The following is a 17,135-nucleotide window of genomic DNA, read 5'->3' on the forward strand; positions in this document are numbered from 1 at the left end:
ATAGAAGGATGCTTTTTACACATAAAACGAACTCAGTTCTAGAGGGCTTATCTCTACCATTTAAAGGCAAATCAATTTTAACGCTTAGATATATACTTTGTGTTTTATATAGATGCTTCAAAAGTTTCCCCATACTTTAATTGTAAAGGCTATTCCTACTTCTTATGTAGGTTAAAGTAAAAAATGAGAATGTTGCCTTTGCTATGAAGTGTATAAGGAAAAAGCACATAGTGGACACTAAACAGCAGGAGCATGTCTACTCGGAAAAAAGGATTCTGGAAGAGCTGTGTTCTCCATTCATTGTGAAGTAAGCAAGTTTTTGGCATCCCAGGACTTAAGCTTGATTTTTATTATTGTAATAATAATGGGGATTTAGTGAGAATGGGGAATTTGGGGAGTGGGGAGGAAAATCCTGGGGCCTATGGAACTGAATCATAAAATTATAATAAATTTTTTTTAAAAAAAAAGAATGAAGAAGAGAAGATTCCACTCTAAATCTTCCAATCCATTCACAGCCATGGTTATAAGTTTGAGATCTGGAGTTAGAGTTTTTAAGCTGCTTTTATGCTTCAGCAAGCCGAGAGAGAGAGAGAGAGAGAGAGAGAGAGAGAGAGAGAGAGAGAGAGAGAGAGAGAGAATTCCATTGTAGAATTTGGGACTGGGGAAGCAAGAGTTTCTAAGATACCCAATGAAGAGTATGCTGCTGTTGAGGTTCTGTGTGAACTGGCCTGTAGACTTTGCCAAGGAAATACCGTGGTTCTAGAAGTGACCAAACACCAGAAGAAACTGCTCCTATTATGTTTTTTTTTTTTTTCCTGTAGCTACGGTCAAAGATTGGAGGGAAAATAAGTAAGTTATTCTAGGCCCTAGTTTTCTTCACTTATGAATTTATGGCTTACTGGTATAAGCCAGTTTTTATTTTCAAATGTCTTAATGCCCAGGAGTGCAGTTTTAGTGATTTCTGGGTCATGTAAAATGCCGCTATAATGAATAGAATTCATGCTTTTTGATCAAATGCCTTGAGAGAAACTTACTACCTATCCAAATTCCCAGACCTATGTTTTTTCCAAGATTAAAAAGAAGTCTGAACCCCGACAATGCTTAGAGAGTCATCCAATTACCATTATATTAGCTATGTTCTCAGAATGCCCTTTTTAAAATTATTTCATTAACAGTCTATGATAAGCAGCTTTAGGGTATGAATTAGGTTGTGTTCATTTTCTTATTTCCAGCTCTTTGCAGAGTCTGGCATACAGCAGGATGATAATGATGTTAGGAATTAAATGCTAGTGACAGCATTTATTAAGAAATTAACATGAACCAGCCACATATATTTATTTAATAAAAATAAATCCTTTTATTTAATAAAAATGTATTATTAATAATGTATAAGTAGTATATGATATATAAATAACCAAATGAATATATATGTTCAATGAATGCTTATGATGATGCTTAGTTAATAAATGTCCAATCTGGTAGTTGAGAATGGGCAGCTTGCTTGTCAAGTTCAATCTTGGAATCATTTTGCCGGAGTGCTGCTTTTACTCATACATGACATGGCTCCTCTGTTGTCTCTTTTGGCCTGGGCATGGGGCAGGGGAGAACAGGTTGTTCTTGATTGCTACTACCTTGAAATTACTTTCACCCAGTGTTGAATATGGTGTCTTGTTTGGCCCCACTCCTACTGAAGGCACCATCTCCTCAGCTCACTGGAGTGTTGGAGCTGAGGCATTGTGCTTGGATGTTCTTTCTCTCCAAAAACATCTTGAATCCAAGGAGGGCAGACACTGGGAGTTGGAGCCTTTGTTGAATCTGGATTGTAACTCTACTTTCCTTCCTTCCAGATTTGTTTCCTTTACTCAACCCTGCATTACTCCCAGGCGCACACCCCACTCTGTTTCCACTGTTACACAAGTCTTGGACATGATTCTCAGTTATGCCACATGATTTTTACAGTGATTTGTATCCAGGTGCCTGATTTTCTGGAAGAAGGATCTTATAGCTGGAACATTTAGCTGCTCTCTAAAGAAGACAGCTTGTAACTTGACCTTGAAGAACACATAAAAGCTTTGACAGTAAAACTAAGACAGAAATCCAGTCTGTGGGTGAAGGGAGGACAATTTATGGCAAAGCAACAGGAATGATCAAAGTGAATTTGGCAAGATGCCCAGTGTAGCTATAGGAAATTTGTATGAAGATGAGGGTCATTGTTCCAACTGCTATTGATGATACTCTTAAGTAGTTATGAAGAGGTTTTTAAATGAGGTTTCTAATAATAACCATGTTTCTATCTGTCTTCACAGACTGTATCGAACTTTCAAGGATAGTAAGTATGTCTACATGCTCCTGGAGGCCTGCTTGGGTGGGGAGTTGTGGAGCATATTAAGGGACAGGTAAGGAAAGGGCCACAAACTCTAACATTTGTCTACTGACATCTGGTCTAAAGTATGCTATGCTGATGTTCATTTAAAGAAGTCTCAAGGGAATTTCTGGGAATGGTTATAGGAATATGTTATCATTTCATACAATAAAGTAATTGTGTTTTCTTAGCTCACATTAAAACAGTATCATTTGCACCAAAGTGATTACTGTTGTCTAATTTTAGGTGTTAAAAGAAAAACCCTTTGCTTAGGGAGCCCATGAACTAACTGTCGTAGGTTACCAGACTAGTGGGAGGTTAAGGTAGGGTCTAAGGTCAGATGTTTCTGTATCTTTATCTAGCAGAATGAGTAAGATAGACAGGAGTGGGGGTAAGCCCTTCCTGCAAACCAAAGGGAATTGTCTGCAAGTTTTCAGTTTCAAAAAAAAAGTGGTTTCTACATGATGAAAACCATAGATATTTATTGAGTTCCACCTGTGTAAAAGGTGCCATGGTGGGCAGTGTGGAGAGGGTTTCTAAATAGCACAAACTGTTTTTATTTTCTAACAAATTTAGAGTTTATTTGGAAAAACAATTCTTATAATTTTAAAAAACATTTCATTACTTAATGTGAAACTAAATGATAACAAAAATGTTGACACTTTGGAATTAGATCCTAAAGGAACAGGCAGACAGTGAACTCCCAGGAAGGGAGACAAAAACCTACAATGTGATGGGAGAGGAAGGATTTGAGTTAAATTCTGAAGCTGATGACAGTATGGAAGGCTAGGCAGGAAAACCACTGTAAATCAAGTCAAGCAGGTAATTGAGGATGTTGTGAGGCATCTTCATGAGTGATGAATAGAAGGATTTGAGTAGAGGATGGGCAGATGAGGAGGAAGCAGGAAGGTAGGTTGGCACTGGACTGTGGGGGCTTAATGCCAGGACAAACATATAGACCATCATCCTTCAGCTAGTGATTTTCCACACTGGCCACACAATGCAATCCCATGGGATTTGTAAGAAATTCTGGATCTTAACACCAGTGACTGATTTATTTCATTTGGATCAGTTGCAGTACATGCTTTTTAAAGTGCTTCCCAAGTAGTTCTGATATGCATTCATGGCAGAGAATTGCCGACCCAGACAAGGAACAACCATTGGAGAGCTAGGTAGAAAGTAACTGTCATGAATGAGGAACATGCTGGATAGATTCAAATGGAGGAGAAACTGGAAGAGTGGGGAGACTTTGATGGGACTTACGAGAGTATTAACCTCTTGCAAAAGACTTTTTTTTTAAAATCTGAATCTATATAGAAGATGAGAAGAGGGAGTTCCTATAGCTGTAAAGATTCTGTTACGCACACAGCAAACCTATCTTCCTTGTATGTCTTGAGACTCAAAACAATTGAACTGCCCAAGCATAGCAAGGCTACACAAAAGGCTGACCCAGGGGAACTCAAATAAGAGATCTGTGACAGAGAATAGAGCTGCTGCCTGTTCTTCATGCATCCCATTTAGGTGCTGGTTCAAGTTGCCACTCTTCCACTTCTGATTCAGCACTCTGCCGATGCACTTGGGAAAGCAGCATAGGGATGGCTCCAAGTTCTTGAGTGCCTGATGAAGGGAAGAAAACCTGATGAACTCCTAGCTGTTAGCTTTGGACTGGCACGGTCCAGCCCTGGCCACTATATCTGTTTGGGGAGTGAACTAGTGAACAGGGAGTCTCTCTCTCTCTTTCTGCTTCTGCTGCTCCATCATTGTATTTGCCTTTGTAAGAAATAATCAGTGATTAAAGAAGTAAAGGAGTAAGGTTCCATTCCTCCCTGTGCCACCATCACAAGCTATATATAAAAAGACATGAAAGTAGTCACATAGCCATTTTTCAAGCAGTAACTTGGCAGAATCTGATTTCCGATCCCTGCTGACATAGTCGGACTTTTCCAGAGTCTGTCATGGATGTCTAAGAGAAAAGATTTTTTTAATGTTCATATGTGATAACCACGAATATTTTTGGACATTTTAAATCTAGTGAAGAGGTCCTTGTGTACAAGAGCTATCCCTCTAATTCACTGGACACATAACATGAATTTTAGTGTGATATCCTAAAAGACATGGATGTCTGACAAGTTTACCATTGCATTTTTTTCTGTTTATCTCCTTTCAGCAATACTGGAATACTATAACCATTCTCCAAATTCCCTATTTCTATTTACAGAAAACAATCAGCTATCTCTCTCTCTAATGATTTTAAGATTCATTATCCACCTGCTACAGTGGCAATAAGGCATATGCAGATTACTAAGAGGAATATACATGTCATTACAGGGGCAGCTTTGACGAATCCACCTCCAAATTCTGTGTAGCTTGTGTAACAGAAGCATTTGATTATCTGCATCGACTTGGTATTATCTATAGAGACCTGAAGCCAGAAAACTTAATTCTAGATGCCGACGGCTATCTTAAATTGGTAAGACAAGTTCTTTCATTATCTGTGTTGCATGAAATATTTCCAAAAACAACATTGTGGTAATGTTGCAATTTTCTTTTTAATATTGAAACAGCTATTATTTTTACTTGGAGGAGCTAGGGACACTTTTGAAATTGAACTGATGAATGCAGGCAGCCATGTTAGAAATGCATTGTTTATTGTTTAATAATTTAAATTGCATTTTCATTGATTCATACTACGCATAGGAACTGGCTGTGAAGAACGTGGAAAGAATATAGTATGGTTCCTTCTGCAAAATGTATATAGAGAGAAGAGAAACATAAAATTGAAACTTTTGAAAAATCTGAGTGGTTCTTCTATATAACTGGGATTTGAGCATCTCAGCTATAGGACTGCATGTTTCTTGCGGACTGACTCTTTTCCTCTAAATGAACCGCTTTGCCTATATCACTAAAGAGAATGCTGCCAATCACATCAGCAGCTCCTAGTGAGAAGCTGTGCCTGAGCTGCACAGTCCTCACTGCCTCAGGTGCACAGGTGTCTTCCTGAGCCCGTTCATTGAGATTCCAAGGACATTCAGCCATCTCTGAATGGAACAAAGATATTCCAAGGATGGTAAGAGTTTCTCAGAAGTACACAGGAGTATATAAGGAAATAACCAAGAGTTACCACTTAGTGAGCAGTTACCCTGTCTAAGGTCTCTGAAATAAACCTTTGACAATCTGCTTATCCATCTGTAAGGGATCGTATTATCCACAAGTTGTATTTGTGTAATGTCGCCTTAAGAATTGAATGTGTCTGTTGTAATTGCCAAGATACTTCTTCCGTGGTAAAGGAGTGACATAAAAGTCCTTTCATGTGAAATCTGGCAACTTTCCAAGAAACATTTTGATCCATTCAAGCTTTATTTTGCCCGTGAAAGATAGCTTTGAGAGCTAGTGAGGTACGAACACAAGGCCTCAATCACTCTACTTATTCACAATTCCTTCTGTGGCTGTGCTTCCCACAGATCTTAGTGAACTCCTTTGGAGTATTCCAGAAGGAAACTACCACAGGAGAAGCAAGTGATGCGTTAGACTCCTCTCTTCCTCTTCATGGACATTTTTAAAAAATGAAATCAGATGCCATATTCAGTATTTGTGGACACACCAGTCAGCAACTCTCCTGTTATTTATTGTTACCAGACCTACTAAATCATTTACCAACAAGCTAAATAAAGTATTATATCTAAAGCCGTTAGAGATCGCAAAGAAGTAAAGATTGACAATTGCTAACTAACTATATTAAACGATAAAGGCTGAACTCCTCTTGCTTTTAACATGTCTGAAAGTACTGACTGACACATGACCTATAGCATTTCAAATGCATGACCAAGTTTGAGACAGAATGTGAATTCCTTCGGGGCTGGGAACCAGGCTCAAGTATAGCGTATGGTGGAACTCAAACACTGAATTTGCCACTGTGGGTATGCCCAGCAGTCGCCAGGTGACCTAGCGGTTTGGATTTAAATGGCCCCTTTGGAGGCAGGAGACCAAGTTTGGATGTGGGCAGCATTGAAAGTTTAATCAGAGACTAATGTACAGAGCCAGGAGTCATGCAGATTGAGTGCTCAGAGAAACAAAGAACAAGGAAAAATACATCAAATGTGTAAAGACAGAGAATATGCCAGGAAACAGGCGCTCCTTATGATTGGCTGTTCTTTGAAGAACAAAAATCTGCTCTGAGGACTCCTGGTTGCAGGCTGGTCTAAATGGAGTTTGAGTACACAGTCTTTAAAAATGGAAAAATTTAATCAGGAATTTCTCTGAAAATGAATCCATGTTGGGAGCCTGTCCAAGTTGCCATATGTATTTTCTCTGGAAGAAGGCATTCAACCCAGGAGACAAAGAATTCCTGGAGATAGAGTTCCAAGGAATACTAGCTTGTATTTTAAAGAAGTAAGATAAGTGTTGGTGGAAAAAAGCTTTGATGAACATTAGTTGTCAGAAACACAAAGAGCAGGTGCAGACACACAACTATCCCCTGTAGGAGGAGTAATCAAAGAGTGTAAACAGATTTAACATGTTTTAAAAATGAGAGAAATAAAATGAGAGAAAAACAGAGATTATCAAAACAAATTTGAAAGGAAAATAGTAGATCACTTATTAATAAATTAAGAACATAATAATTGAAATTAAGTGTGAAATAAAGGGACTTTCATTTCATTAGAAGTAAGTAAAGTTTAGTGTGCTTGCAATATATAAGATTAACAGTGTAAGAACTCAGTATTACTTTTGAGCATCAGAAACATGGCTGATAAATAGAAATGCAAATACCATTTAAGGAAACCATGAAAGTGTAGTGCATCTTGGACAAATTAACAAAATGTGTGCAAGCTTTATTGCGAAATGTAAGAATTTATAGAATACCACAAACAAATCGATAAGGTATTCCTTTCTGTGTTCTGAACACAGAGCGAGACAGCCTTTTTCTGGTTAGTGTAGCCATGTAGCAAAGTTCTAGCTAGTGAAATGTTGTTGAAGGCAATGTAGGCCACTCCAAAACTTCTGAATAGTTCATCTCCATGTACTTTCTGTCTTGTTGCCAGTGAGCGTAACTGACGGAAGCCAGCAAAGCCCCATCACTGGAGCAGCCTGCATCCCTGAATCACTAATACCGGAAGATTCCCTCGCTTCTCAAAAAAAAAAAAAAAAAAAAGCAGCAATTTGTGATGAAGAAAATTAATGTGGAGACAGATTCCATGACTTCTTCTCACAATAGCTAGAATTTTTTTTCATTTGTAAATACAAACAGAATTCATTTAGCAATGAGAGAATAAATACATAGTCACGCATGGGTGTGGGCCACAACACATAGAGAAATACACAGCTCAATTGGCAGAAAGAGCTGCCTGGAAACTACAGAGGAAGGAAAAACCAAAAACAGTACCTGTAATGGGGAGGCACATCCAAGAGGAAGGTTAGTAGAGTTGGAAGGAAGGAGAGGTCTGACCAAGGCAGCCTGCAGCAGAAACCAGTGCAAATGAGACCTACATGTCCCAGTACATTCTGTGGTGGGGATAAAATGGGGGCAGCACCTCAAAGTAAGGCCCACAGTTGAAAGAGTGTACTATTCCTCGTTCCAGCTCTTTGTAAAAGGAAGGAGGTGGTACCCCAATTGTATATACAAATGAGATGGAGTCTTAGCATATGCCCAGGTCCCAGATATGAGAGGTACAGTGGATGTGCAATTTTAAAAATGATTTTAAAACAATTTTGCAAATGACTTAGGATATAGGTTATTAGATACATGCACAAATTAGAAACAAATTGAAACAAATAAGAATTGCAAAAATCAGAGTAATTGTGACCTCTTAGTGATGGGCAAGAGGAACCCACTAGAGGGACATACAGTTTCTCTGTTGCCTTTCTTCTGCTTAACCAGTGTTAGTATTGGGAGGTATTCCTTTTATTCTCATGCTTGATAACTTGCATATGTATTCCACTATTTTATATGCATCAGCTCTTTTCTAAGTTGAGAAAGAAAAATAGTCTTCAGGTCCAGCCATATTCTTTCTGCCAGACCACTGTTATTTATGCTGGTTAAGCTTTTCCCACTAATGTACTTAACACATAACGCTGATGCTTTTTTTTTTTTTTTTTTGAGACAAGCTTTACTTCCTCAAGAAATTTTTCTGCAACAAAAAGTTTGCTTTTTATGCCTGATTCAAATATCATCTGATATAAGCATTTACCACCTTTTTAGTTCCCAATATATATCATATTAAAACCAGAGTTAATGGTTATCTCTCTTTTTTTCCATTTCCACCAAGTATGCTTCTTTGTCCACTGTGTTACAAATGCTATATGGATAGAAAATGAATAAAACATAATGACTCTGTCCTAGAAGCCAGATTTATTCACACACAATTAGACAGTGCTGCCATTAGAGATGTAATTGTGGAAATACAAACCCTGTTAGGGAACATGATAGGAGAAAGGAATTGTTCCTGTATTTCAAGTTAGATGTCAAAGAGGTGGGGCGTATGAAATGAACCTCAAGAGCTTTTTTCATTTTGTCTTGGTGTGCACAAATCTTTCCTTCATCTTTCCTAGCTGCTTTCTGGTCATCACTGTGAGACTCTTATTACCCTCCACTTTATAATCCATCACTCTCATTTCCTGTTGATTGAAACCTTCCATTTTTGCCTGGCTCAGTGGATGGATGTTAGTATCACAAGGCAGTTAAAGCAGTATTGGTTACTGGCTAGTAGAATAAACAGATTCCATTTTACCCTTGTCTAGACTTGGGTTAACGAAGTACCCTACAAATTCTATGTAAATATTTTTTGGAATGTTCTGTCTCCGTGAATCATTTGGTTTAATCAAAGTGGTCACCTTGTGTCCATTTTTTTAAGTGACTGAGGGAACTATTATCTGACAAATTTAATGACCCAGAAATCAACTTCTGGGAAAAAAAATTTAAACTTATTATATATCAGTTCCAGCAAGCCAGATTGCATTTTCCTATTTCTGAGTGTTCCAATCACTTTACAACTTTGGAAGCATCTTAAAATTATCTCATTTACCAAAAATCTTTGGAGACTTCATGCTTTTTAAGCTTTTAGTATAATGTGAGCCATGTTTAATAATAGCTTTCATGGGGATATCTGTGTACAACCTCTCTAGAGATCCTTCTGGAGGTGAATTTGAAAAAGTTATGTTGTGAGTGTTGAGGGGGGCAGAGTGCAGTTCTGTTTTCCTGGTGCCTTAAAATGATCCCTGTAAAATAAAAATCAGGCCATGTCACACCCATTCTCTTAATTGCATAATAAATTCTCAGGCTTAAAAAAACTAGCAAAATACATCTGAAGATCACCCTGTGGTTTCCAGTCCACTCCACACTCTGCCCTGACTTGCCGCCTCTCTGCTGCTCACAGCTTGTGGCTTAGACAGTCCTTGAACTTACCCATGCAAGCCGCCTCAGAGCCTTTGCATTAGCGCTCTTCCTGGAGAAATTCTTTACCCTAGTTCCATTAATTCTTTTTTGTTTGTTTGTTTGTTTTGCTTTGTTTTGTTTTATTAATTACATTGCATTATGTGACACAGTTTCATAGGCTCTGGGATTCCCCCCACCCATTAATTCTAGCCTCACTCAGGTTCCATTAGATTTTCCTCAAATGCTCACCCTTGAAAAAGTCTTGTCCTATACCTCTCATTTCCAAGTTTTTGCTGTTCCCAGTCTCAAACTCTTGTGTGTATTCCTTCCTAGCAAATGGCAACACCTCACCTAATGTGTGAAAATATATTTTTAGGCTTGTTATCTTTCTATCATTCTGACTGTGGGCCTTACGACGATTAGGACTTGGTCCATACCCTGGAACTTGGTGAATGGAGATGTTCAATCAGTGTTCATTGAATGAATAAAGAAAGGGCCTTGCCCCCCTTGCCTTGAAGGGTGACGTAGGAAAAAGATAGGCTTTGTGGTGATTTCTGTGATATTCTGAGACAGAAACAGACTTATTTTTATAAAAAATATGTACAACCTGACATGGAAGATTTGAGATCCGCAATTTTAGGCAAATAACTTTGCATGGATCTAAGGTTCAGTTTACTCTTACCAAATAAATCCAACCAAAATAGATGTGAGCAAAGGAGGCAATGAAAATGGTGTTTTAATTATTTTTGAAATTATGATGTCATTGTTGCCATCTCTTTGGACCAATGTGTAAGCACTCCAAAAGCAAAGTCAGCAATTCAAATTAAAATAACTAGAAAATATCCCAATAGCTGATGACCTTGCAGTTATTGTGAAAAGGGACATGTAAGTATAATTTTTTAAAAAACATGAGTTGAAAGAGCTTGACATAATTACAAAGCATAATAGTTCCACACATGCATGTGTGCATTCAAATGCAGTTATAAACATTGCTTTATTACCTCTCTAATTTCAGTCTTTATAAAGTTAACCAAGATTCTCATATTGGTTCTTTCTCTGAGGAGTAAGTAGATATTGCTAATCTCAGCTGGTTACAAGTTTAATTTTATGGTATCTCCAGCCATCTATTGGATTATAATCTTTACAAATCATTTTGTGTGAATGAAAAGAAAACTAATAAATGCCTTCCTTAAATTATCTGTTTAAATTCTCTATTTCCAATGAGGAAACTATTGCTGTTAAGTGACAATACTCAAAGTACAGTTAAAAAGAAAAGTCTCTAGGAATTTCTTTAAAGTAAAATATTTTAAATATTAAAAATCACTACAGACTCATACTATTTTAGGTAGGGACTTATCTTGCAATGCTAATTTTGTTTATTTTGCATTTCAGCCAAGATTAGTGCCGTGTTATTGAGATACTTCATGCACAGTGAGGCTATTAAAAGGTGCATGTTGAAACCAGGGAACTGTGCTCTTGTTTGCTTAGGGAGGTAGAAGGTAGTTTTGTTAAAACAGTATCTGTACATATTGTACATAAAAAATCTGTGCATTGCGCCTCTGTGGGAAAAAATATGGTTTTACAGAACAGGGGTTTAGTCATAGATGTTGTTCTAAGAGGGGGGCCTTCTACAGCTTCAGCCTTCTTTCTCATTAAGTCTGTGTATTCTTTTCATTGAACAGAGGCTCAGAGAAGTGGAAAGGCCTATTATAAAAAGACATGAACAAGTAGCAATGATTCATAACCCTGCATTAGTTGATTATCCTCAGCCAGGGCCAGCCTAAGATATCACAGGCTAATAATGACTTCTCCTTAATTAACTCTTGGACAATATATTTTAAAAGATACGTTTATTTATTTGCAAAGAAGAGTTACAGAGAGAGGGAGGTGGGAGCAGGAGAAATAGAGAGAGCAAGAGGTCTTCTATCTGTTGGTTTACTCCTTAAACGGCCACAAAATCCCAGCTCTTCATCTAGTTTTCACATGTGCCTCTCCAAGTGTATACATTGTTCTTTGTTGGACAGTGTCTGCCATTAATTATGTCTCTGGTGATTTTCCCACACTTTGAGCTTCTCAGTACCTGCAGGTCTAAGACAAAGTCAAGGTGGTGCTGTATGTATGTCTTCCGAATCAGTAAGTTGAAGCAAAGCAGGCTCTACGCACCATGAAAGAGGCTGAAATTGTGCATGGCCTGGCCAAAGCAGGGTAATGCTGGCCTTGCTGTGGCCCACTAGATATCTAGGTTGCACACACTACCTCTAATGGTTCTTGAGATTAAGCCTCTGTTTTCTCCGCAATGGTTCCTTTCCTAACCCACATTTTGCTATTACTTTCCTGATGGAGCCCTAAGCGCACAGGGGTCAACCACTTTCCCTTTCCTTCCTCTTTCCAATAAACACAAATATTGAATTGTTTTTAAAGTCCTGGTCGCTATAAGCTTCAAATGTATTATTACATCCCAAGAACCTTGTTAAAACATTCTCATCTAGGGCACATAAGCAAAAATGTATCAATGTGACTCAATTCAGATGTGACCCACAAAGGAATATATGACTCTGTGTGTGTGTGTGTGTGTGTGTGTGTGTGTGTTGAAAGAAGGATTAAGAAAAAATATTTTAGCGGGTAGGAGACCTTGGAACATTTTCAAAGTTACAGAAACTTAGAAAGGAGCATGAGGTTTATGGCCCTTGGGCATGTCTTCTGCTTTCTTTTCCAGGTTGACTTTGGATTTGCCAAGAAAATTGGTTCTGGACAGAAAACTTGGACATTCTGTGGGACTCCAGAGTATGTAGCCCCAGAGGTCATTCTCAACAAAGGACATGACTTTAGTGTGGACTTTTGGTCACTGGGAATTCTAGTGTATGAGCTCTTAACGGGCAAGTATGTATTCTCCAGTTTTGTTCGACCTCTTTAGAGAAGTCTGAGAATAACTTACTGATGTATATGTAAGAGATAATTATTTTGGAAATGCTTTCGATGACTTTACTTTTTACTTTTGAAATGCAGTGAGGCTGCCAGTTTGTATTGTGGAGTCAAGATTTCAGGATGGTTAAGGAAGAAAGTGTAGCATTGTTAGCATTTCCAAAAATGACAAGTTCCATTATTCTAGAAAACACACTAAACATGCAAAGATTTTAACAACTGAGCATAATTGTAAGAACAGGAATAAAAGTTGTAGGCTCTGTTAATATTTCTTCTTTTTGTAATTGAGAAAGTAGCAATCGTGTTTCAGTTAAATTTATTAACCTTAAGCTAAATTTGGCTTTGATTTTGCATTTTGCCCATTGTCATTAACCAGAAATGCTGAGAAAGACATGCTGCTGGGTATAAATTTTTAATCCCCTTGTCAACTTTTTTCTAGAAGTGATAATGAGCAGAGACAAGATCCAGCAGGGGGTTTAGCAATTAAAATTGAATTGTCCCTCCCAAAGAGACTAAACAATGATTACCAGGATACCAGATATTTAACACACGTTCACACAGACACACATACCCACACACCCATACATACATATGCACATACACTCATTAGCTATTTGTAATGTCATAGGCCTTCAAAGGTTTATGATAAAATAGAATTGAATTGAAAAATAAGATCATTTGATGACAAAATGTCTGGAATACAGATATAGTTTTTTTTTAATTTCTCATGAAAGTTTAAAGAATTCTTCCAACTGACCTTATGTGTACAAGGATTTCACAGCTTATAAAGCACTTACATGTATGTTTTATAGGTCAGTTTCCACAAACTTGTATGGAAGATAAAGCAGGGATTTTATTATTATTACATTATCACCTGTGGCTATGTTCCACATCTTTGTTCACATGTACTAAGCAAACAGATCTGAAAAGCTACATTAACTGTAATGATTTTCACTGCTACGATTCTAAAGCAAAGAAAACCACTGATAAGATTTTAAAAAAAGAGGAGAATGTGTCTTGTAGTCATTCACACAGAGAAGTTGTGTACAGGTTTGGCCTCGCAAACTTTGTTTCAAGCATTTGTTTGATCATCATTGGGGAAACCAGTCAGTTGCATTTTTAAGAGGAATGTAGCGGTTCTTGTTGGAAACCAAAGAGCATTCATCTCAGTCCTTCACCAGCTGGGATAAATTGTTACAGGGAAGAGAGAATTAAAGCAAGGATATAAAGAAGTGGGGTCAGGGAGGGCGGGGGGAAATCCCAGCAATGTAGAATTACCCAGATGGCCTTGAGCCATCATAAAGAAGTTGGGGCATTTCCTTTTGCAAACATTTTCATGGAAGGGTATGAGAAAAGATAATTTTAGACATTCTGAACTCTTAAGATGTTAAAAAGAAAATGAAAATGAGGGGAAAAAAACTAAAGATCGAACAAGTCAAGATAATGTAGTTGCAAATATCATAGGAATGTTTGTTTTCTACTCTATTTTCTTTACAAGTGAAACATAGAATATTATAAAATTGGTGTGCTGGTTTGTATTAAGATTATTAGCAAGTAAAAGAACACGAACATGACTGAGATACAGCTTAGTAGTTCATGAAAGTTATCTTTAGTTTTTAAAAGAATGAGCATATTATTCAAAGCAACATAAATGCATTAAAACATTATCTCACTTGAGCACCAATGAGAAAGTTTAGGAACTGGGCTGGGGGTGGACATGGTAGCAGTTAGTTGGGGTTGCCTCAACCAGGATGCAACATCTGCTTGTGTTGAGAGCTGGGGCTGGCAGGGTTGGGCTAACCTGTAGTACTCACCAGCATGAGTGAAAGCCAAGCCTGGGGGCAGGCAAGGAAAGAGTTCTTTGTGGTTACCCCAAAAAGCTGTATCACCCACTAGTGCACATGAGAACCAGCATTCAGGGTCTGCTGGCCTGTGGTAGGCCACAGCACCTGCCTGTCTACGTGAGAGCTGTAGCAGGAGATGGAATTGACCAGGCATCTGCATCCACTAGTACCTGTGTTGGGTGATGGGAGGAGACAAGGTGAAGGTTACCTGCACTAACTGGCACACATGAAAGCTGGGTCTGAGGACCACCCAGGCAAGGTTTCTTACAGAGCTCTCCGAAGCAACCACTACACTCAATCCCTGACCTTAGGAAAAAGCACAGACCTGTGGCCCAAACCTGGAGCACATGCTGTAAGACTGGGCCACCTTGGCGGCTGACTCCTTTGTAAGAGCAGAGTGCATACCAAGATTCCAATGAAAGACAAGAAAACCAGCTCAACTAAGTCAGAAGAGGACTTTGAGTACCTCATCAAAAGATGGAAAGAAAGATTCAAAAATACTCGATGCTAGGCTCTACAACAAGTACCTAGGTTTGTGGACACACTGAGGTAGTCAATGGTGAGACAACAGACCTTAGTATTTCTTACCTCTGGTGTATACAGCTGACAACCTTTCAGAACAATCAAGATCACTTAAGTAACACTTTCGGAATATTATTCCCCTACCTCAGGGTCTCCAAGGTGACATCAAATGGACGTTCTTAGTCCTTAAGTACTGATGTAGTTCATCTACCTTACCCCCATCCTGACCCTGTCCACCATAATTGGTGGCCCACGTGGGTCTGCAATCCCCTGACTCATGTAATATGAAAATAACAATAATAGATACACATGCATAAGGCTATCCCACTTAAGTGGCCAGTTCTCAGTCCTGTAGCAATTTTTTCCTTAAAATATCTCTTTTCCCTGACTTATAGGACTTCCTTGTGTCTCCTTTTGTCACACTGGTGTCTGCTTCCTAGTGCTCATCGCTAAATTTTCTCATCTTCTTGAACATTCAATATTGCAGCATTCTAGTTTGAAGTGTTTTTTTCTCTGATTCCTTGGATGTTAGCATGAAGTTTCATGGCTATAAACACCATCAGATGATCTCCCACATCATACCTGCCTGCCTGACCTCTTTCCTGAAGGACAAATACATAACCTCAACTGCCTGCTTTGTATCTCCATGTGAACATTTGAAATATACTCATGATTCATTTATTGATACCAGCTCTGCACCTCACCTGCACCAAAGTCTGTGTTCTATTACTGTTGATAGCTCTATTCTCCAGGCTCCTGGTCTAGACAGTAGCCTTTCCTTCCCACTTACAATGTTAACCCCATTAACAAATCCTGGTGGCTTTATTCTCTGTCTCAGCTGGAAGTCTTCATTCCTGGTTCCAACCTGCTCAGATCTGGTGAGGCTCCTCTTCCGTGTTACAAGATGCCAGCACCTTAGACCTCTGTGTGGTACAAAGACAGCCAGCCACCTCCCTGGCCTCTTCTTAAAAAAGCCCTAATGCCACACTTGAGAACTTCATCCTCATGACCAAGTAGCCTTTCACAAATCTCACTTCTAAATACTATCACATTGGGTTAGAATCTCCCCATGTGCACTTGGGGAATACAGCTTTCTGACCATTGCATTGTCTAGAGAGCTCTTCAGTTCTTCTGTGATCCACTACCTACACTATCACTGTGTTAACTCAGATCCCCTCACCACCACCACATAATCATCATCATCAATAACAACAACAGCTCTGGGTGTTGTGAATTAGATCAACATGCAGTGTATAATTCTTCCACTACTTACTCCACTGACCGCACTGTCCATCTCACGGCTCTGCTTTTGGAGCGTGGTGTCTGCATTGCTGTCCTGAAATCCTTTGATCATGGATAACTATGTGGCTCATCCACTTCCTGTCTTCGTTGACACCTCTGATCAATTTTTCAATATTCATGAGAGTCATTGGCGATTCACTTACAAAAAAATCAACTTCTCCATCTTACTCACTGTTTCCTCTTTTACTCTTCCTTTCAATGATCATCAGCAACTAAGAAATTGTGCATGGATTTAAAAATCTTTTTGCAGAAACTAAAATTCTCTTTCAATTCCATGTTTCCACAAACTGAACTACCCTCCTGTAATATGTGTGTGGTATTTGTCAAATAATGTGAAATTTGTGAACCGATTTTCTGCATGAACTCAGTTTTGTTATAAAGCCATTAATGAAAGAGAAAGAGATGGAACAGAAAGAAGGAAATAACATGGACATGGGAGGAAGGGAAGAAGCAAGTTAGTGCCAAATGTGTCTCAGTCTCTGATCTTTATGTGTCCTATTTGAATATTCTTTAGTCCACCCTTTTCTGGCATTGACCAAATGATGACCTACAATCTGATTCTCAAGGGAATTGAAAAGGTGGATTTTCCCAGAAAAATAACCAGACGACCTGAAGATTTGATCCGGAGGCTTTGCAGGTGAGAATGACAAGGAGTCTTGAAGACAGAGCAAAGGTTTCCCATTTCCATCTTTAAATTGCAAGTTTGCTCTTACTGCTTTGCTGAGTAGCTAAATGATATTAGACAATCCTCTGTTTTTCTGAATTGGGGAGTTTATTTCATGTTATTGATTACAGTTTTTAAGAGATCTAAATT

The 17,135-nt window shown here is 38.5% G+C and overlaps 1 protein-coding gene across 1 annotated transcript in view; it reads left to right on the plus strand.

The window, feature by feature from the left end:
• The window catches only part of PRKG2 (protein kinase cGMP-dependent 2), a 95,357-nt gene that overhangs the window by 69,181 nt on the left and 9,041 nt on the right, over positions 1-17,135 (plus strand). The window contains exons 12-16 of the mRNA XM_004590610.2: positions 171-307; positions 2,307-2,396; positions 4,691-4,832; positions 12,448-12,611; positions 16,836-16,958. Of these exons, the coding sequence (XP_004590667.2) occupies positions 171-307; positions 2,307-2,396; positions 4,691-4,832; positions 12,448-12,611; positions 16,836-16,958 (656 nt within the window). The remainder of the gene's footprint in view (positions 1-170; positions 308-2,306; positions 2,397-4,690; positions 4,833-12,447; positions 12,612-16,835; positions 16,959-17,135) is intronic.

Source organism: Ochotona princeps, chromosome 7 (genome assembly GCF_030435755.1).
Source record: "Ochotona princeps isolate mOchPri1 chromosome 7, mOchPri1.hap1, whole genome shotgun sequence".
Lineage (NCBI taxonomy): Eukaryota > Metazoa > Chordata > Mammalia > Lagomorpha > Ochotonidae > Ochotona > Ochotona princeps.